We start from the raw sequence: 22,136 nt of genomic DNA, 5'->3' as shown, positions 1-22,136 counted from the left end.
TATAAATAAATATGACTGGCAGGATGGAATGAACAATTTTTCCATAAATAAATCGATACAAACTTATTTGATTATAAAAAGGTAAAAGAAAATCTGTATGAACCAGCCATTGAAAGGAATCGATCATTATAAAACTAATAGAAAAATTGGACCAATGAAATGAGGACATCTATAGTAAAAAACCAACGGTACAATTTCTATGTGACGGCCACGAACTCGAGAGAGAGACACACACTTCACCTCATAAAATAATTATGGCCGTTGAAAGGAATCGATCATTCTTCCTCCATTGTCGCTCCTCTGGTTTTCCCTCAATTCATTCTTCTCTCTTATGCATTTTCCCCCAATCGTTTATTTCCTTTTCCCACATTTTCCTCAAAAAATCGATTTTTGGTGCGGGGATGCGGCGTTTGGCATTGAATTTTCTCGGTCGCGCTGCCGGGATTTTTGGGGATTCTTTCTTCTGTTTCGATAGGGTTTTTGGTGTTTGATTTTTGGGTGAATGGGATCGGTTGATTGGATTTGAAGGGTTTGGGTTTTGAATCGCGTGGAAAGATGCATTTCGCGAAGCTCGACGATTCACCGATGTTTCGGCAACAGGTCAGCAATGATGATGTTCATCACTTGTTTGGTATCTTTTTTATTTTATTTTTAATTTTACCGAATTTTCTTGCATCGACGTCTTTCTTGGATTCTTTGGTGAGCCTTGAAGTTGAGTGAGAAAATTCTTTTTAAGTTTTGAATTTGGGTTTGGGGTTTGAGAATAAAAACAAATGAATTTAATTAATGTTGGATGCATAAGTACGCGTTTGAATATGATGTTTAGAATGAAAAGAAAATATATATATATTTTTGGTGGAATGTATGAAATGAAGAATATATAGTTGATTTGATAGCTTTGAGGAGGAAAATTTCGAAGAATTGCTGCAGACCAACACAGGACTTTAAAGAAATATACAAATGTTAATTTGTTTGTGAAGTCTAGTTTAACAATTAAATAAAAAACTATCCATGTGATGTGAGGGATTAGGTATGTGTTATAACACTTGTCATCATCTTTTTTTGTGGATTTTTGCTTTTCGCGTGGTTTTTATTGTAGGGTTTGTTTGATCTAGTGTCCCTCATTTTTTTTTTTCTTTTTATTGTCATTGGATCGAGCTTGTATATTTTGTTGGAAAATGGGTTTGAACAAACCCCTCTCGAACTTCAGGTGAAGCGGAGTAAACTAATCCGGGTAAAGCGGTAACCTATACTAGTCTAATTATACTAAGTCCTACAAAAAAGCAGTAATGTGCATGCTGACAAGCGGGACTTCGATCTACTTCTACAAAAACTTAACTAATTTATGAAATCAGGAATCTGAACTACGAAAGCTTTAAGCTATTCTAGGAAAGCAATAAAAAGCTAGACTAGAAAACATTAAGGAAAACAGGAAACTTTGGGGCCGGATATAATATTAGACAATTTTGAGATTAAGTTTCACTCTGATCCTGAAGAAGCGATTGGATTTCAACCAGATTGATCTTTGCTCCGGCTTGTTGCAAAACATGCTCTTCAATATAGGGTTTCACCTTCGCTCACTCAAGCGACAAGGAAGTAATTTTGTTGTCTTGAGGAATCCGCATTATTGATTCTTTTGGCTCCGCTTGATAGAACTTGTCTGACTATGTATGACCAGTCCACGAAGATTTCAATTTCCCTGGGAATAAGTGAAGCCTAGAATCATATAGTAAGACTTTTGAACCCTCAACGAATTCGTTCTTCAATTTCTTGTTATGATAGAATTTCATCATTTCATTGTATAACTTCGCATTCTCATACGCAAGATAGTGGAACTCAGTGGCCCAGTACATGCGATGTCGAGTTCCAGCGAAAGATGACAAGCTTTTCCATAAACGAGAGCCGATAAGGTTACATTCCAATTGGAGTCTTGAAAACTGTTCTGTATGCCCACGGTGCACGTGTTTGATTTCTATGTTTGAAAAATCAAATTGATCGCTAGCTTGTGGATGATAGGGAGTAGTTAGATATTGGCGACATTATACGGCTGAAGACAGGCTTGCAGTGCTTTACTCCAGACTCATCTCTTTTCAAGATGGAGCCTAATGGAGCCTAATCTCTATGTGACACCCACGAAGCCGGTTGTGTCGGGATGTCGTAGACTAGCCCCACAGGACGCTTCTGTCCTCAGATACGCATACCCTGAGAGACTTCCCAAGGGGTCACCGATTCTCAAATTACTCTAGAGTAAGCACGCTTAACTAGAGTTCTTTCAGTAGGGCCCCCGAAAAGAAAAGTGCACATTGTTGATATGAGCAGTGTATTCAATCTATTTACCCTATATATTCAACCTCGGATGGGCTGACACATGCTTATCTACGAGAGTTGGCCTAGCACCGGCCCAACTCCGGGGGTATTACATCCTCCCCCACTTAAGAATGCTATCTCCCCGTTGCACCCTAAGGATCATCCACTGCTAGGCCCGTTACCAGTTCGGTCTAACGCCTACGGGCTGTCGCAGGTCGGCTCTGATACCAACTGTAACACCCCCGGCCGGCTTCAGTGTCACCGCCACGCCACACTGGAAGACTCGTTCATCAACCAATGAGCCCTACATTTTGGCGCTAAGGCTAAAATCAATTAATACAAACAACTAAATAGGAATTTAAAATTAAAGCGCACCGGCTTATCAATTAAATAAGTAGAGTTCGAGTCAAAGACATAAATTTGAAATAGTTCAAAAGACATTAGTTCTTATACATAATTAATGAATTTCAAAAGCATTTTAAAAGGTAAAGTAGTTATAGTTCCCCTCGATGGATCATATGACGTTGATGCATCAGAAGCATCATCGCCTACAAAAATGTTGTAAGAACAGGGTCAACATAACAGTTGAGTAAGCGTAATTAATTGAAGATAAATTAATACGATATAATGCCACAAAATCATTTGAAGAAGATAATTTGAATAAGATGAAACATATTACATAAGGGTAACTCAAACGCACGAGTCTTTTAGCGTCTCCCTTATATCTCATTTTCATTCTCAAATAATAGTGATTAGCATATCACAAAGAAAACTCCACTAGGCCTTAATTAGAGCCGTGTCGACCCGGCTTTCCAACCTTATTACTTCGTATGACAAATCACATAGTTACACATAACAAACATAGGGTCATAACCCTCGAGGAAAGCTCCACAATGTGTATCTAAGGGTTTGAAGTCCAAAGTATACGTAAGTCAATTTATTTATTATTTTGCGAGAGGCGCCAAACGGCCCACAACCCTCTAGTATCCAATATTATATACCAAGATGGGATTGTACTCCATCACGGATGACAGTCTAAAGACCTTTTCATCGTGAATGACGGGCATTTCAGAATCACCCAAAAAGGGAATCCGCCATCTAGATCCCTCGACCTAGCTCATTCGGGTACTAGTTCGAGGTTAGCTAGTTATCGTAAAATACCGATATATTCTCACGAGTTTGCAAGGCACAGAGGTGGAAGACTATACCTTATCATTCAAACAATCAACAAGTTGATCGGACTCGACGGGTAGTTTCAATTACCAATTTGACTCAATACTCAACATACTATTAGGCAAATTTTAAAAAGGAGAGCTTTAAACTCAAATATTCCAATTGCCAACATTTAACCAACCAAAAAGTGGAATATTAAAAATCCAACAAGTTTATTATAATTTCACTTTATTTCGTTAAATAAACATTTGAATAATATATCTATTCTAATAGGCATAATCTAACTAAAAAATCATAATATTTAAATATAATAATAAATCTTTTCCAAAAAAATCATAATTAGGTTATAGGGTTTCAAACCAATTCTACAAATTTTACGATTGTCAACTTAGAATACTATAATAATCTTCACATAAGCCATATGGACATTATAATCAAACCTAACACTTTTGGAGAAAAATAATTTTGAAAAATTAGCAAAACCTAACAGGGCAAATTCATTTGAAAATAATTTTGAAAAATATCAATAGAAGGGGCTCAGGGATTAGAATATATCATTCTATCTGAGATTAATCCCATTTACCTTAAAGAGAAAAATTCAAGAGAAGAAGAAAAATTCAAGAGAAGAAGAGTTTTGGAGAGAAGAATTCCAAAGAAGAAGGGGGCTGGCGACGTGCGTGTCTGGCTGCTGCCTCTATTTTTCTTTTTATATATACTTTATTAAACATAAAAGATTTAGACCTTTATTAATTATTTTATCCTACTGGGGCCAAATTGGTCCAAACTCAATTTTTACTCCTAATTTTAACCCAATTCATTAATTTCTTACCCAAAAGTCCAAAATAAATTAGGTTCAAAATAATATTGTCCGACTTCTGTGTCGGACCCCGGCGAGCTCCGAAGAACTTTCGGCAGTTATTTTACGGGGTATTACACTCTGACCCTTGTCGTAAGCTTTGCGTCTTTCAAAGCCTGACTACAAAGCTTTGGCAGCTATCTGCTGGCCAGTAAAATGCCCTCTTGCATGAGATCTGTGACACTCATCCAAGATCAGCTAAATTTCTAATTCAGCAACACAACGACGAATAATCCCATCTAAGCCGATGTTGAACAAGAATGGCTCGTACAAAAATAATCCCTTGTCAAAATTAAAGACGTTTTCTTTCCCTCTTGAACTATATGAATGATAAACTGTCCAGTAGCCAGAAAGTTAGCCAAACCATGGCTTCTTACCCTGCACAAGGAATAATTTCTCGTCATATAAATATTCATTTATACCTAAGGATGTGTCCTCCGGCTGTCGTAGTCTACTTAAATGATCAACCACAAAGTTTTCCTTACCTTTTCGATCCTTGATCTTAATATCGATTTTTTGGAGCAGGGTTAGTATGGACTAAGGTTTTGCTCCCAATCATATATTGTCTGAACTTTTCGAAAGCAAAGACAATAACTTGCAACTATTTTTCAATAGTAGTGTAATTTCTTTGAGAGTCTAGCGTCCTACTGGCATAATAAATGACATTCAGCTTTGACTCCATCTTTTGGCTTAGACAGCATTGGCGGCATAATCACTTGTATCCGGCATAAAAATGGCACTTCTTCCGGTCCGGTTTCATACAAGGCTAGGGAATTATCACTTTTCTATTAAAATATTATATTTTGAGTTGGACTTGCCCCTTATTTATTAGGTGGACTTATTTACTTCTACTAAATAGGGTTTAGTAGAAGTATTTCAGGAGACTATTAAGGGTTTATTTAGTATTATTCTTGATCTTAGAAATAAAGGAGTCTGGTGGCTTTTGAGCAAATGCTTGAATCCGTTTGATTGTTCAGGCAAACGATTGATATCGTTTGATTGTCCTATTATTTTTATCTTGTTCGAACACATACAACAATAAGTAGACTGTCTTGGAGACACCATAGATGAAGAGAGACATGTCACATACCTGAAGTTGTAGAAGCTGATGGAGAGCACATAGGCCTGGAACTGGCTGGTTGCTAAACACTAATGACAAAATGCAAAAAGAACACTGAGATAGACATTGTAATATTCAAATGTATAAGGTTAAAATATACATATTTTCTTGCCCAAGAGAACACTCAACGCCTGAAAAAAATAGTGTTCTTGCAAAATCTCTCTTCACAAGAAAAAACTAGAATAACACACTACAAACTAGGGTATAGATAAACTTTTACAAGCACAATTTTTTTTTTCTTGTGTGAATAGTACTGTACTCTTGTTAGAAACTTAGTCAAAATCGATTACCGGGACTTATAGGTTAACCTTGACAACTGGACACAACTGACCATATTAGAGCCATAAGGTTGTTGAAGGTTATAAAAGACTTGTTATGTGTGGTGTCCTTTATAGATCTTCAGGGCAAAACCTGATATTTCTGTAAATTATGTGCACAATTTAAGTTAACTCATTGTTTTGATTCAGATCCAGTTAATGGAAGAGGGTGCTGAGATATTAAGAGACAGAGGCCTTAAATTTCATAAAGGGTGTCGAAAGTACATGTAAGCATAACGTATTCCTTACTTTTATTTCTAATTATTCATACATATTCTGTTTCAAAATTATTCGATAAAATCTTAAGACTATCACTATCATTTACTTATTTGTTCGAAACAGTATTGACCTTCTTAAGTGTTTATTAACATCCATGGCTGCGTTGCATGCTCTATAATAAACTGCCTCAGTTATGGCCACTAAGACTAAAACAGTCAAGAATCATCATTACTGATAAATAACTTACAAGCACTTAAGCATTTATATGCTTGTACTTATGTTCTTGAAAATTCAATGCATTCTGGATTGGATATATATATATATATATTAAAATAATTTTTCTCTTCAGAAATATAGGTATATTGCAGTGGCATTTATATAGGCAGTTAGGCACATTTGTCTGTATATCATAGACGAACAAGTTGATGAAGCACTATGTCTTCTCAATAAAATAGGCCACTCAATGCCAATAGGTATACTTCTCTCTTGAACAAAATCACAAATTGTGCTAACTGCTAACTTATATGTGTTATCATGCTTGATATCAGTTATATTCTCTATTTATTAGAAAGGCTAGAATATTCTTACTGTGAGATAAATGCATTTGCAAGAGTGGCAAGATGAACTACATACATGTTTAATGTGTTACATTGTGTCATCAATTTGTTCATCCTTTTTGACATTTATTGTCTCTTTAGCTGTGTGAATGTTAAGGTGCTCTCTGTTCTTAGGGTTATACAATAGCTGCAGCATGCCATCTTTGCCTCAAATGTATTAGCGTAAAACTTCTTTTATCATCTAGAAATAACTGTTCACTTATAAACTCAGACAAACCTCTTATGATACTCGACTGTCATTTGTCTTTCATAGTACTAAATCATCTTGTGGAATCATCATCCAATCGAATTTCATTTTTATTAGCAACCATGGCTCTTTGTTTGTCCCTTAAGAGAAAGAAAACACAAATATCACCTAGTCAAAATTAGAGCATTTTTAAATCCGAGTTCTTGCTGACGAACAAAATTGCTTACATTGAATTCTCTACATTTCCTGGCAGTTCCAAAGAGAAACTATTAAGTTCCTTTTTCCCCTTCTCTTTCTCTCACCCACTCTGTATATATATATTATTATAATTTATATGTATATAAATTTTTGGAAAAGTTGGAAGTATATTATTTTTAGATTAATTAAAATATAGAACAGGATAAATAAGATAGGTTAGAGGAAGAGAACTAGACTTGAGCTTGTAGGGATAAACTATGTTGCTACTGAGACTAAAGTCAACAAAGTCTGTGCTTCCCCGAGGCCTTCTTTTGTATTTATAACATTTATATCTTGGATTTCCCCTAGCTGCTATTGATATGCTAATAATGATAGCATTTAGAAGCACTCACTTTTCAATATTTACTAAATCTTCTCATTTGTTTGGATTCACAGAGATGGTCTTGAAGAAGGATATGATAGAGATATTGGATTTGCTTCTGCCTTGGAAACTTTTGCCGGAGAACCGAATGATCCGATATCTGTAGCGTTTGGAGGTAGTGATAGTTACACTTCTTTGTTATTCTTCATTAAGATGGAGCTGTAAAGCTTTCTCATTAAAAACATACTTCAGTACCAAAAAATGTTTAATCTTCCATCATATATTCTGCTAAAAACTGACTTGTAACATTCTTGAAAGAGCTTACTTCTGCTAGGTACTACAGCCTTGGCATGGTTCAATATGCGTTATATACGTAGTTTTCATATCCAATGTTTGTTCTTGCTTCAATGAAATTATTGCCCGGGCAAATTACTGCTGGGGTATGAACTGTAAATGCCCTTCAATATCACTTCCTATGGTGCTAGATGGTAGTGAATATTGTCATGGGGATAACGTTGAACTTGATTGAACCTCAATATTGTATCACAAGTATGGTGAAGAGTCTTCTAAGACAATGTTTAGGAATTTGAATCAGCTAATGTGATCTTTAGGCCTGCAAACAAATAACTTTACATTTAATTCTATATTCTGAGTAAATGAGTAAGACAAAACTATACCTTAAGTTGAAATGTTATACGATTTGGTGCAACAGATAATATTATGGTAGCAGACTAGAATAGTATGTTTGTATCAATAGATGAGAAAATGTAATAAATATGCTTAAGATGGTTTGGTCATATATAGAGTACATATAATCAGACTTGCTTGGAAGGAAAGTCGCAACATATGCTGTGCAACTCTAGATGTGATTAATGGTCTTGACTTGATATAAAGGCGAAATGCAATCCATAGTCATCTTATATAGTAAGGAAAAACATTAAGATATTTAGGCATGACTACTTATCCTACAAGCAAGAGATACCAAAAATTGAAAAGAAAAGAAAAGAGGAAAGCTATTTATACCTGTAAGAAAACAAATGTTACGTTGTTATCTCACACTTCATAACTTCTTTTCTAAATATAAGTTTAGTGCAATGTGGCTTGTAGTTTCTGACTATTTTTTCTTTTGTCTTAGGCCATGATATGGTCAACTTTGCTATTGCGCTGAGAGAGATTGCTGCTTACAAGGATATTCTTCGCTCGCAGGTGAAAGCTTCTCTTTGTGGTGACTAATTGTTCTTTTGTTTTACAAGTTTTCTTATTCCTCCCTTTTTTCTTTTTTTTCATAATCGATATTCATAATTAAAGATTGCTTTAGCATTCAATTTTGTAATTTTGGGATGTTATCCACACTGACAACTCTGATGAATTTATATGCATGGTTTTAAGTTAAAATCTGTTTCAAATCCTTTACGTTTGACTCATTAAGTCATTATTACAATGATTTTGGTGACTTCCAATAAGCTTTACTTTTAGAGGTTACTTGAGATTCGATCAATCATATTGCAGCCTTGTAGGGTGTATATTTGTTGCCTTCACTAAAAACATTGAGTATGGCTTGCTGATATTGAGAATTTAACGATTAACTATGAAATTTGACTCAGGTTGATGTTTACCCTGACATTACCGACCTTAATTGATGTTATTGTCACCTAAAAAGCAATCCACGTCGTAACTAAAGATTTTTTAATATGATTTATGCAATTGGCAGCTGAAAGTTCATGAATTCTCAATCATGTCTTCTAGCCTACGTTCATGAATTCTCGATCTCATGTTCTTCTAGCCTTTGATTGCTAAATCTTTGTTAAGCTTCCTGTCTGAAAGAAAATGCTCTCATTGTATTCCAGATATATCTTTCAATTGCACTTGATTTGAGAAATGACATCTTTTAGTATGATTTAAGTTTCTGATATTGTGAAGTTGGATTGCTATGGTGCTCAATTGGCTGAATTATTGTGGCCTAATAATGCATAAGGCATAAGAGAACACTAACGCTCTCCTCATTAGTTTCAGTGCACAATCATCCCTTTTATTATCTGTCAAATCAGTCTGTTGGAGCACTTTCGTCTTCTTAAAACTCTGAGCCTTCTAACAAGATAGACTTGGTACCAAAGAACAAACCCTTCTTTTTTGTCTATCGGATTTTTGGGATATAATCAATGATTCGAGTGTCTTCAGTGTGTCAAATATCTTCCCTTGTTGTTTATGTTTCTCTGTATGCTTAATAAAAACACTTGCATTGTTCTCTTTAAAATAACCAAAGCATTCCTTGAGATACTAAAGTACCTAAAGCATCAGCCTGCATTATTTGTCTTGTATCCTCAGCCATTTGTTTTGTCCTTCACAGAAGCATAATTGCTCAAGATCTTAAGAGTTTTTTGTCATTTTAAGCTGGCTGGATGAAATAAACTCTTATTATGAAGTTGTATATCTAGTTATGCAATCGAGCTAATATTTTTTACTTTTGTCCCTTAGGTAGAGATCATGCTGGATGACAGGCTTGTACGATTTGCTAATGTGGATCTTCAAGATGTGAAGGTAACTCTAACGTTACTCAAATTCCATTCCTTATATAAGTTTCAGATTTACGTAAATTTATTTCACTGTTAGGAAATTGTGCTTGCAAAATTGTAGATAGCATAAAACATGTGTACAACTAAAACGGCTCAAGCAGAACCCTAAGTGAATCTGTCTTAACACCTGTAGGAATGCTTAAATCACATTATGTTGTCAAATACAAATACTCCATGAGACTCAAAGATACACATGAGAAAATCAGATCTCAGTTTACTACGAATGAAACATGTTATAATCACATGAGGTTTATTTTCGTTGGCCAACAACTAAAAAGCTTATTTGAAGAAATCTTATATATAAAACTGTCATACCACTTGTTAGAGCCCACAAATCTTAGGTAGGAAAGCCTAGCAAAAATCCATTTGGTTGGTTGACTCGTAAAATATAATGAAATTAAATGATGAGTATCTCTTTAAAGCTTAAATTTTTAGTTGAGGCGGTCATTAACATCATCTAACATGGTATCAGAGTCGAAAGGTCCCATGTTTGAGTCCACCGTACCCATTCATCGTCGTTTACGTGCAAGATTTGTATGATGGCATATAGTCCCCTTGCACGTGATGGGACATATTGGTTGACTTCCATAAAATATAAATCAATTAAATGATACATATTCTTTTAAAGTTTAAACTTCTAGGTGCGAGAGCCATTTACATTATTTTACAACATTCAATGAGGATATGTGAAGCTTAGCTTGGTGAGACATTATGGGCCTATATAGGAGATCGATTATTGAGTCCTGCCCCACATTCCAACTCACAACAATAAGCCTTCAGGTTACATGTCAGATGAACCATAAGTCTTAGAAGCTAAAAATAACAGAAGTGTGGTATGCATGAAAGTTATTCATTAATCCTAATCACTTTGCTCCCATTCTCACATTATCAAATTTTGTGATTTGCAGGACGCCCACAAGCGTTTTTACAAAGCCAGTGCTATTTATAATCAGGTGTGCGTCATACTGTGATAGGCTTCTGATTGGCATATTATAGTTTTTCCTTAATTTTACATTTATTGGCATTAGGCAATCAAAACCTAAGATTTAGGTTAACAAGAAAGATATTTGATAAGAGGCTCCCTAGAGAGTGAAATTTAATAAATTACTAAGGAAATTTCTGAAAAAGCTACATAAAATGCACAAATATCTTCAGTTAGGTATTTTTAAGAAAATCAATCAAAGAGCTATTATTGTTCTTAGTACTGACCCCTTGGGTACAATGCTAGTTTTCATAGCCCTTTCCCTATCTTCGTAAATGCATGTTAGTATGATTTGATTTCTTAGTAGTTATAATAATTTAGTAAATTTCCACCTCTAAAGTTTTCCTCAAACATCAAATAAATAAACCCTGCTTTTATATACGAAACAATAAATGAATTAACTATTGCGGATCAGGTTCGTGAAAAGTTTCTGTCATTGAGAAAGAGTGCAAGGCTGGAAATTGCTACTGCCCTAGAGGAGGTATATGATGATTTGTACTTCATGCATTGAAATGAATATTCATGCTTTAATTGCTGTAGATGTTCAGATGGTTGTGATGGGTAACCATCAACTGTTATATTCTAATATAGTAGAGAGACGTTCCAGGAACTTCACAGTGCAAGATCAGCTTTTGAGCAGGAACGCTTTAATCTGGTTTGTTGATCTTTTTCCATGCATCCAATCCAAAGTTGAAGTACTAAGTTTGGAAATGATAAAATTGTAACTTGAAGTACATAGTTGGATTATTCAGGTGAGTGCCCTCTCTAATGTCGAAGGAAAGAAGAAGTCTGAATTTCTAGAGGCTGTTGGTAATACAATGGATGCTCATCTTCATTATTTTAAACAGGTTTGTTCTATTAATAGTCTCGTATTCATTTGCACCGTATTTTCCTGCTTATGTCATGGTTCTGAAGTTCTTTGTGATGCCAGGGGTACGAGCTATTGCTTCAGATGGAGCCATATATTAAACAGGTTCTGTTTTCATATCCAGAATTTGTTAAAATATCTCTTGTTTCTCCTGAATTATACATTTAGTGCCAATATTTACTTAATACAAAAGGGATGATACTAATGAAGAGAACTTTACGTGTGTAAAATCATCAGCTTTCCTGGGGCTACGTAAAAATCTGTCGTCTTGAATTTACTTCAGTTTGCTATTACACCGCGAGCATCAGTATTATACCTAATCTTGAATTTACTTCATTTTGATGTTTACTATACAAGATATAGTAAAAGCAAAGTAGATATTAGATAATTTACACGCCTTAAAGTTTTAACGTCTTTCTCAGTTAATTTCTGATGGCAAGTGTAAGAAAATCTCCATACCTTAGCAACCTCAGCATTACCCAATCTAAATCTAGAATTTCGAAGCTTGTCATGAGAACTTTGATTGGGCTTTTTTTCTGCTTACTCTTTGATGGAAATTATCAGCGTATAAAGCTTCTCAATAAGATTCTGCGTCGCCTTCCTCTTTTTTGTGTCTATCTCTTGCAGTTAAGCCTCTAGTAAACCCTTTTCCTATGGCAATTCTCTATTGGACAGCATTATCTTCCATTACATAACAAAGTGCCACTGAAATTTATATTGCTGCCTTTTGCTGATTAACATGGAAAAAAGTAATATGCTCTTGATTTTGCTCATTTATCCTGTTACACTCCATTGTTAATCTGTTGCAGGTCTTGGAATATGCGCAACAGGCAAGACTAAATTCCAACAACGAGCAGCTAGCTCTTAATAAACAGATGCAGGAGTATGTAAGGCAGGTTGATCAGGAGAATCGACGGGCCTGTAGTGGGCAACATGGTTCTTTAAGTACAGATTCTTTACAACCTTTACCAAGAAGCTCTAATAAACTGATAGAGACGGCGATGCATTCTGCTGCTGAAGGAAAGGTACAAATTATGCAATAAATTGGATTTTAATCATGCTTCACATTTTCCATCCTTACCTAGTATTGTGTCTGACTATAACTATAACGTCGATAGTTTAGGTACAAACCATTAAACAAGGATATCTTTCTAAACGCTCCTCCAATTTAAGAGGTGACTGGAAGAGAAGATTTTTTGTTCTCGACAGCCGGGGAATGCTATATTATTATCGCAAACAATGGAGCAAGCCCACAGTAAGTCATGGAACAAGAGATAAAATTAGAATAGCTGTATTCTAATCCTTTGCATTCTCTCAGTTGACGTTTGTAACCAAATCATCGGACACTCAGCTGCAAGGGACTAGCAATAATATGAATAGAGGAGCTCCTACAGAGCAGAGTTCAGGGTTGTTGAGTCGGTTGCTTTCCTCACATTACCATGGAGGAATGTTTGATGAGAAAGCGATTGCGCATCACACTGTGAATCTGCTGACATCGACAATAAAAGTTGATGCCGAGCAGTCAGATCTGAGATTCTGCTTCAGGATTATTTCCCCTACCAAAATCTACACTTTGCAGGTACCTGTGATCCTGATCTTTTGAATATTAACCTTCTTCTAATAAATTTGACAGTATTTTATTTCTTAATTTTTGCAACTGCTCGAAGCATTATATTGTGTAAAGATTAAAATTTGTCATATTGTACATTCTTGATGATACAGGCTGAAAGTGAAGCTGATCAAATGGACTGGGTTAATAAAATAACTGGGGTTATTACTTCTATGCTAAGTTCACAATCTCTCGAAAAGGCAAGCAACAAATAAATAGTTTCGACATTATGCATGTAAATATGCCTTTACTGTTTCTTCTCTTTTCTTAACTTTGACTCCTCTGGATGTCAGCAGTTTCATTTTAGTCCAGCTAGTGAATGTAGTTCTGGTGGAAGTTCTGATCATCAAGATATTCGATCCTTCCATGAACCTAAGAACTCAGATAAGAGTCTCTTGGCTAAAAATGTTATACGAACATCCAGAAGTACCCTGCAGCTTGAGTGCTGCTTGAAAAATGAGAAGCCGATTGATGTATTGAGGAAGTTGCCTGGAAATGATAAATGTGCTGATTGTGGTGCACCTGAACCAGATTGGGCTTCCTTGAATCTTGTGGTTCTTCTATGTATTGAATGCTCTGGTGTTCATCGGAATCTTGGTGTGCACATATCCAAGGTAAGTTCTTGTTCTAGATTAGATATTCTATAATTTGGGAATAATTTTTCTCCTCTATATCTTCCAATGCATCTTGTGTAGTTTGCGAGTGGAAACTAGATTTTTTATTTTAGTGAAATATTAGGACCTTATAATTAGAATGCAAGAATAAATTAGCATTACACATGCCAAATGTATCAGGTCTCAGTAAATAAACATCAGTACAAAACTAAGGGTACATATTCCAATATTAAGCAAATCCTTATAATATCATAATTGTGCAAGGCAGTTCTACCAATCAATTTTAAATAAGGAATAGATAACTAGAAAGCTCATTCTTTATATTTTTACACTGCCGAAAAAACTAATGGATTATTTTAATATTTTTACACTATGCCAAGTTAAACTAAAATTCCTCACCCATAGTAATATTTATTAATTAGGGTGTGTTTGTTTAGGGGTTTGGATTTTGAGTGGGATTTGAATAGTAAAAATTTTGCATTTAAATAGTGGTATGATGTGATATAAATAAGTGTTGATGTAATGTTTTGAATATAAAATTAATTATTATTATAATATAAAAAATAAAATTTGATTTGTTTTTTGTGGGGGAAAAAAATTGGTGAATAGTAGAAATCTGAAGAAATCTTCTAAACGAGCACACCTAAACCAAGAATTTTCTATTATTCCTCACCACTCATATTAGTGTTGGAGCCACTTCTTTCTATTATGCATGAGTTCGATATCGTATAATACGAATACTCACAAATCTCAACTCTTTTACAATAAAACATTAAAACAACTTTCCGTGCTATCTTAAACACATACATTACCAAACAAAAAAATGCCTCATCAACAGCACCTCTCACACAGTTAAGACACCCGGATCATTGTGTCACACAGTAGTAGCTAATGAAATTTCTTGTGGCAATATTGCAAGGATGTTGAAGCAGAGTACTTGTACTCAAATAATGACTTTTTATTCACCTTTATGTGCTAAAGAATCTTCAAAATACCTTTTCTACAATGTTATCTCTAAAAAGGCGAATCACGTACTCCATTTTAAGTCCAATTAGAAGTCCCCAATTACTCTTCAGCGGCATGCACTCTGCCGTGAGCAGCCACAAGAGAGCTTCTTAATGTATTGTCAAAGTCCATTCAGTCTTTCATTATGCAAGAGCCTCTTCTGAATATGAAGTGAAATAACCATCAATTAATTCATCACAATCATCAATTAATGGATCTTAGTTCAACTAGTTCTTTCATATTTGCTTGATTAAAATCTTCAAGACAGATGTGTCACATTGTCAAAATTATGTCTTAACAATGTCAAAATGTATGGTCTTATCTCTTTGAAACAAAAACAGGCCATAAAGAAACAAACCCTGGCGGTCTGTTCTTTTAAGGTTTGAGAAGTTAAAGAATAGTAAAAATACGAATTGAAATAATGTTTGATATGATATAAATAGGTTTGACGTGATGTTTTTAATGGAAATTTGAATTTTTTTTTTTTTAATGTATTAAATGAAAACTATGAACTTGATTTGATGGTTTGTGGGGAAGGGGTGAATTGATGAATAGTGCGAGATCAAATCCAGGCCCTAAACTAAGGTTTTAGCACCTTTATTCTTTAGTTCGACAACTAGTTTGTTTTTCGGGGGTGATGAATAATCAACTTATTGAGCAACCTTCGAAGTGTACGATGGAAGTTTTGGTTAGATTGGTGCAAGGTTACAAAAAATAAAATTAAATTATAATTTGGCTGTGAATGTTTGTTGTATAGAGGGATTAATTTTACTCATTGCTGATCTCGCTGCTTCCATCATCATTTCTAATGCAGGTAAGATCATTGAGACTTGATGTGAAAGTGTGGGAACCTTCTGTCATTAGTTTGTTTCAGGCACTGGGTAATGTCTTTGTCAACTCAATATGGGAAGGGCTGTTGCGGCCAAATAGAACAGTTCAAGCAGATGAAGTACCTATACGGTAAACATGGTATGAATCAATATTAATGTAGTACTATTCCACAACTGATAAAAATCAAATGTGGGCTCTGCGTCGTAGGTCTTATGAATCAGATAAACACAAAGAGTTTTTCACCAAACCGCGTCCAAATGATCATATATCCGTGAAGGAAAAGTTCATCCAAGCAAAGGTATTGCCGCAATGAATGCATTTGAGCTTCTTTTGCAACTGTATTCACCGTTATCTAGGAATGCATGGCTAAAGTAATCGGGCTATTTCAGATCTTTATATTGGAAAAGTAAATGAAATGATTGTAAGTAAATCCTGAGTAATCGATCATTCACGTGTTATCTCTCATGCTTTTTAGTTGATCCGTGTTCTATATTTTGCATAATATAATTTGTAAGTGAAAGAAAAGTATATGATTAAAGAAGGGACACTATCTCTTCACAAGACAAATTTCAACCATGGTATTTTAGATTGGTGTATATCTTTCAAGTTCTAAAAATGTTGTTCTATTTAGATATTTTCTTGCTTGCCTCGTCTAGTATTTCATTTATCCATTAAGTGCGCTTAGATATATTTTGGAAGTGTTTTGTAATTTTTGAGTTGATTTGGAAATAGTAAAAAATTGAATAGAAAATATGTGTTCGATGTGAAACAAATTATGTGATGTTTTTCATGTGATATTTTTTTATGTGATGTGAAAAATTGGATGTGTTATTTTGAACTGAAAATAGTTTCTTGACTTATATTTTAAATAAGAATAAGGTATTTCATGTGATGTTTTTCTAAAACGAAAGCATTACAAACTTGAAAACATAAGTAAATAGAGGCTTAGTTATTGTCTAGCACTCTAGTGTCCACAAATTGAAGTTATCCTATTTCTTCGACTCATTCTCTTCAATACATCATTCGCCAGAAATTGTTGTAGATTCCTTAAAGTTTCCAACACACAGTTCATATTCATTCTGCATAAACTAATGATTTCACCTGCAGTATGTCGAGAGACGCTTTGCTGTCAAACAAAAGGATAAACAGCCTTCCATGTCGATTTCCAAACAGTTATGGGAAATTGTCCGTATCAATGACAAGAAAGCCGTGTACCGGATGCTCGTTAAGTGCGAAGCAAATGTCAATGCTGTTCGCGGCCATGCATCACCAAATACGTCCTCAGATTCAGAAAATGTGATGAAACTGCACGATAGCATGGATTCCAATCGAAACTTGCGCCATGATGAGCTTTTTGAGGAGTGTTCCTTGCTTCACCTCGCCTGTCAAACTGCTGATATCGGCATGATCGAGCTTCTCCTGCAGTACGGGGCAAATATTGACACGTGTGATTCGAGAGGTTGGACACCTCTACATCATTGCATACTGAGAGGACAAACTGGGATCGCGAAACTGCTGCTCACGAGGTAACAAGTGCTTCGCCTTCGTCTTAATATTTTCGCCTTTTTTGCTGTTCTCCATTTGTTTTTTTGTTCGTTGATTGGGTAGATATCATACCTCAAGCTTCGAGAAAGTAAGGTAAGGCTTTGTTTTCTTTGAGATTATCTTTTTCGGTTTCTTTAAATGCAATTGTACGATTTCCTATTAAATACACTATACAAACCAGCACTTATGTGTTTGTTTTTCGGTTTAGATTTTTTAATAGTAAAAATTTATGAAAAAATCCACAAACGAACACAAGGGTTTGTTTGTTTGGCATTTCAAGATTGATTTTTTTTATCTTAGAGGGATTTTGGATTTTGAATGAGATAGTGAGATGGTGTTTTGTTCTCTTTGAATTTTTTTTTAAAAATTTCTTTACTATAGTATCCTTGCGATTCCATATAAAAATACACTACAACCAAACGCCCCTCAAGGGTTTGTTTGTTTGCCAACTCAAGTGTGTGTTTTTATTTTAGAGGGAATTTTTTTTTTTTTTTTTTTTAGTGAGATGGTGTTTGGTTTTAGATTGAGATATTGGTTCAAAAATATTTATTCCGTCTGCCAAAATTATATTCGTTTCTTTTGTAAATTACAAAGGAAATAGGTAAAATTTTGCCGGACGGAGAGAGTAAGTTCAAAATGTATGTTAAGTATATGAAAAACAAAAATACCCAAAATTCTTAAGTATTTTGTAGTGAATAAACTTTTGCATACGCATTATATATATGCATATTATTAAACATAAATTCATTTTATAAAATTACGAAGATTTGAATGTGTGTACATATATTATTTATCAAGAAATTATTTTGAGATAATTTTGAGATGCATATAGTGTTTTTACAATAAGATATGACTTTTGAGAAGCGAAACAAAACGATTTAGGTACTTAAATGTTCCCTCGTTGTCGCACTTGTGTCCATTTAAGTTTATTTCTTATGTAAGCATAGCAGCTAAATAATCCCAATGCGCGTTACATAAATGCAAATATTGTATAATTGTTCGATTTTCCATCTTCTCCATCTCTCTACAAGTCGAAGACCTTCATAACCCTGTATTGACTAAAAGTGCACTTTCTTAGCATTGCTTTCAATGAAGTGAATGTTTGAGATTGTTTTGTTTTCTCTAGTTATCGATTTTCTTCCATTGCAGGGGAGCTAATGTGAATTCTGCTGCCGATGATGGTAGAACTCCTTTTCGACTACTAGAAGAATCAGAAATCGAGGATGGTGAGCTCTATACCATAATGAAAATTGCAAACAGGTAGAAATTTCAATGGGCAGAGGATCAAACAAATAAAACAGCTCGGCTCGCTGCTGCAGTGCTCCAAAAGCTATTCTTTTTGCCGTGTTCGAAAATTCTTTCGATAATTCTTATGGTGTCCGGAGAAATTCAGGCGATTTCTTTCTTAGGTAAATCTTGGAAGTAATAAGTGATCATCTATTAGTAAAATTCTGTATGCTTATTCAGGGAATTAAATATTTAATTTTTTATTTTTTATATTATATTAAAAATTAGTTTTATATGAAAAAATATATAAATATTTATTTATACAGATCAAATAACTATTTTAGTTCAAAAGTTCGTAATTTAAAATTTAAACCCAGAACTCAAATGTTTGTTGTTATTTTGGCAATTAGATAGGTTATGATTGCAATAATTTTCATGATAGATTTGTGTAAATAATGCAAAATATTAGTGGTATTTTGGTTTGTGTTTGTGGTTTATGTTTAAATAATAATAATGTATTTTTATAGTGAAATGTAGAAATTACATAATAATAAATAAATAATAAAAATTAAAAATTCAAAGATAATATAGTCCTTCCGGACAAAAAAAATTTTAATGTGTAGGGATAAAAAAAAATTAGTTTTTCTTTTCTTTTTTTTTTTTTTTCAAATTTTTAATCAGATCTGAACTTTGTAAGCCTTAACAAGCAAAACACAATTGTTAATAAGCTATTTTTAGTCACTTCGATATTGTAGGATTTGAAAAGTAAGAAATGTCTAAAAGAAGATCGATTTCAAAAAAATAAATAAAAAAATAAAACACATATAATAGAGTATCGTAAATACACAATAGAGACAAAAAAATTCAAAATGCATAAAGAATAAATGTATGTGTTACGATCAAATAAATAAATAAATATGTTAAGAAAATGCAGCCCACAAAAAAAAAAAAAAAAAAAAGGGCTTTTTTTAAAAAAAATTTTATTGCAAGTTTGATGGAAGAATACCAATGAGCGAGTGACACTCTAAAATATATAATTAATTAATTATTATGAAAATAGCATGTGGTCAATTTATTCAATACGCTTTGTTGATTGTGTTGAGTTGGTCAAACAGAACAATAAATAAATTATACTCCTTCCGTTTCAATACAATAATCTTATTTACTATTTTTGTCCGTCTCAAAATAATAGTATTATTTCTATAAATAATCGTATCACCATAAAATTATTTCTACTTTTTTATTATTGTTACATAATTATCACTACTTTTACACTAATGTACTCACAATAGGAAAAAAGTCGTTTATCTTTACTTTTTTACCAACTATCAATATATAATACTAATATTCCTTAAATTTCATGTCCAACACAATAAGATTATACTTTTGGGACGGAAGGAGTACAATGCACTATATATATCACAGTTAATACTCCCTCCGTCCAAGCAATAAGTATACATTTACTTTTGGCGCAGAGTTTAAGAAATAATATTATTTTAATTATAGTGAGTAGGTAAAAGTAGTGTAATGACATTTTTGCCCTTATTTTTTTTTGTATAAAAGTAATTATGTGATGTAAAATAAGGGTATTTGTGGAAAAAAATGAGGTATTTAATGAAATTGTTACTTTGTAATTGGACATCCCAGATTAGAAATATGTATACTTTGTAGCTGGACGGAGGGATACAATATAAAATACAACATATTATATAATTTTATATAATACAATATATAACTCGCATAACACATGTTTTTACATAATACATGATATCTGTATTGTGATGAAATATTTATTGTCTCATGTTAATATGTTAACTTTGTCGTATGCTATGTATATTGTAATAATGTAAATTATTTCAAACTAATGTGCTAACTTGATAAAATCATCGCGATACTGATTTAATATTGTCAGCATCATATTCAATAATACGAAATAACAAGTTTTATCATGTTAGAGTGGCCGAAATAGTGTGATAAGTGAATTTATAATCGTAAAGGTTTGAATTTTATCGAAGTCTTTTTGGTCCTGTTTGTCATATAGAATTAATTAATCTTTCATTTTATATTTTTTTGAAAACAAATTATTATCTATGTTTACAAAAATTATAAAAATAAATTATTGATCAATTATTTATTTATTTATCTTATTAAAAAAATTATTTAAGATATTTTATATTTTCTTTTTATTTGTATAAAACTTACATAATTTAAGTAAAAGTAACCATCGGCTTTGGACAAAGAAAGTGTTTTGTGCAAATTTTACATTAACACAAGAGAGTTTCACGCAATAAATAAAACGTATTATGTTTTGTGTATTTTTATTAAAACACAAGAGTGTTTTAAATAATTTACTCTAAAATTTTTGCAACTTTTTTTCGCGCAAATTTTCCTTTTTGTACTTTTGTAAATACATAATAAAATAAAAATAAATCAAATTTTACCACATAAAATTCACATATAAAATCAAATATGCAAAAATAATGAAACCAATAGAGTATATATAATACTATCTTCGTATTATATATTTTGTCTGTATTACTTTAGATGCGATAATATACTTAAAATATAATTAGTGTATTAGTAAAAATAATTATAAATTAAAATTAAAATAATTAAATAGTTTAATTAAGATTAAAAACTTATAAATTATGAAATTTAAAATATAATTAAATTATACAGTCATATTTCTAAAAATAATTTATGTGAATCAGACAAAAAAAAAATTGAATACTTTTAGTGAGACGAAAAAATATATATAAAGAGAAATTTGGAAAAACCAAAGGTAGGAAAAAGAGCAAACACCAAATTGATTCATCAAAGACACCTGGTTTGAAATCCTTTATTATTATTATTATTATTATTATTATTATTATTATTATTATTTAATTATTTATTTTATTTTATTTTATTTTTTATTTGATATGAATGATGATATTGTGAGGACAAATTGGTGGCCCTCTTAGCTAACATACAAATCCTTTTTTGATAAAAGCATAACAAAATTATCATCACATGTGATGGTCCCCTTTCTATTTTTGTGTGTGAATTATTTTTGTGGCATGCATGCATCATCATATATATAAATTTTTTATTTTTTTAATTTTTATTTCATTTTGATATTTTATTTAAGGATAAACTGTTTTTTTTAAGTCTCGTAACTGGACCTCTTACCATTTTACTTCGATAAGTGAAGCTTGTCGCAAACTAGTCCCATAAGTGGAAAATATTCGTTGTTTTAGTCCTCCGGCGCCGGAGATACTTGTGTGGCTCACCGGAAGCCACGTGTCCGCCAGGTCAGCGACACCTGGCGGACACATGATTTTTTTTTTTTCATTTTTTTTCAATTGGATCAAATAAAAATTAAAATAAATTAAAAATAAATTTTAAAAAAAATTGAAAAAAAAAAATGGAAAAATAAAAATAAAATCCACGTATCCGCCATGTGTCGCTGACCTGGCGGACACGTGGCCTCCGGCAAGCCACGAGGACATCTCCGGCGTCGAATGACTAAAATAGCAAAAAATTAT

General features: G+C 33.1%; 1 protein-coding gene across 2 annotated transcripts; it reads left to right on the top strand.

Moving 5' to 3' along the window:
- The first annotated feature begins 241 nt into the window (after positions 1-241).
- Positions 242-18,948, top strand: LOC127263190 (ADP-ribosylation factor GTPase-activating protein AGD3-like). 2 transcript variants are annotated; one of them, XM_051292210.1, is made up of 19 exons: positions 242-600; positions 5,924-6,000; positions 7,430-7,530; positions 8,491-8,561; positions 9,831-9,893; positions 10,837-10,881; positions 11,326-11,391; positions 11,518-11,565; positions 11,663-11,758; positions 11,842-11,883; positions 12,588-12,803; positions 12,902-13,033; positions 13,130-13,357; positions 13,501-13,587; positions 13,684-14,001; positions 15,821-15,966; positions 16,045-16,135; positions 16,945-17,363; positions 18,532-18,948. In XM_051292210.1, the coding sequence occupies exons 1-19, from the start codon at positions 556-558 to the stop codon at positions 18,644-18,646; spliced, it is 2,406 nt and encodes an 801-aa protein (XP_051148167.1). In that variant the 5' UTR covers positions 242-555; the 3' UTR covers positions 18,647-18,948. The 2 variants fall into 2 exon arrangements, with proteins under 2 accessions (XP_051148167.1, XP_051148166.1); XM_051292209.1 differs by having other exon boundaries at positions 13,097-13,357; positions 18,532-18,947.
- Positions 18,949-22,136: the final 3,188 nt, after the last annotated feature.

Source organism: Andrographis paniculata, unplaced genomic scaffold, assembly GCF_009805555.1.
Source record: "Andrographis paniculata isolate CXL003 unplaced genomic scaffold, ASM980555v1 Contig66END, whole genome shotgun sequence".
Lineage (NCBI taxonomy): Eukaryota > Viridiplantae > Streptophyta > Magnoliopsida > Lamiales > Acanthaceae > Andrographis > Andrographis paniculata.
Note: the sequence above shows the minus strand (reverse complement) of the source record. Positions and strands in the feature narration are given on the sequence as shown.

Excerpts from the sequence above, each read along its gene's own strand:
- LOC127263190 (XM_051292209.1), top strand. The coding sequence starts at position 556 with ATGCATTTCGCGAAGCTCGACGATTCACCGATGTTTCGGCAACAG. Across the intron at positions 11,884-12,587 it reads TGGAGCCATATATTAAACAG|GTCTTGGAATATGCGCAACA; the intron begins GTTCTGTTTTCA and ends AATCTGTTGCAG. Across the intron at positions 13,358-13,500 it reads CCAAAATCTACACTTTGCAG|GCTGAAAGTGAAGCTGATCA; the intron begins GTACCTGTGATC and ends TTGATGATACAG.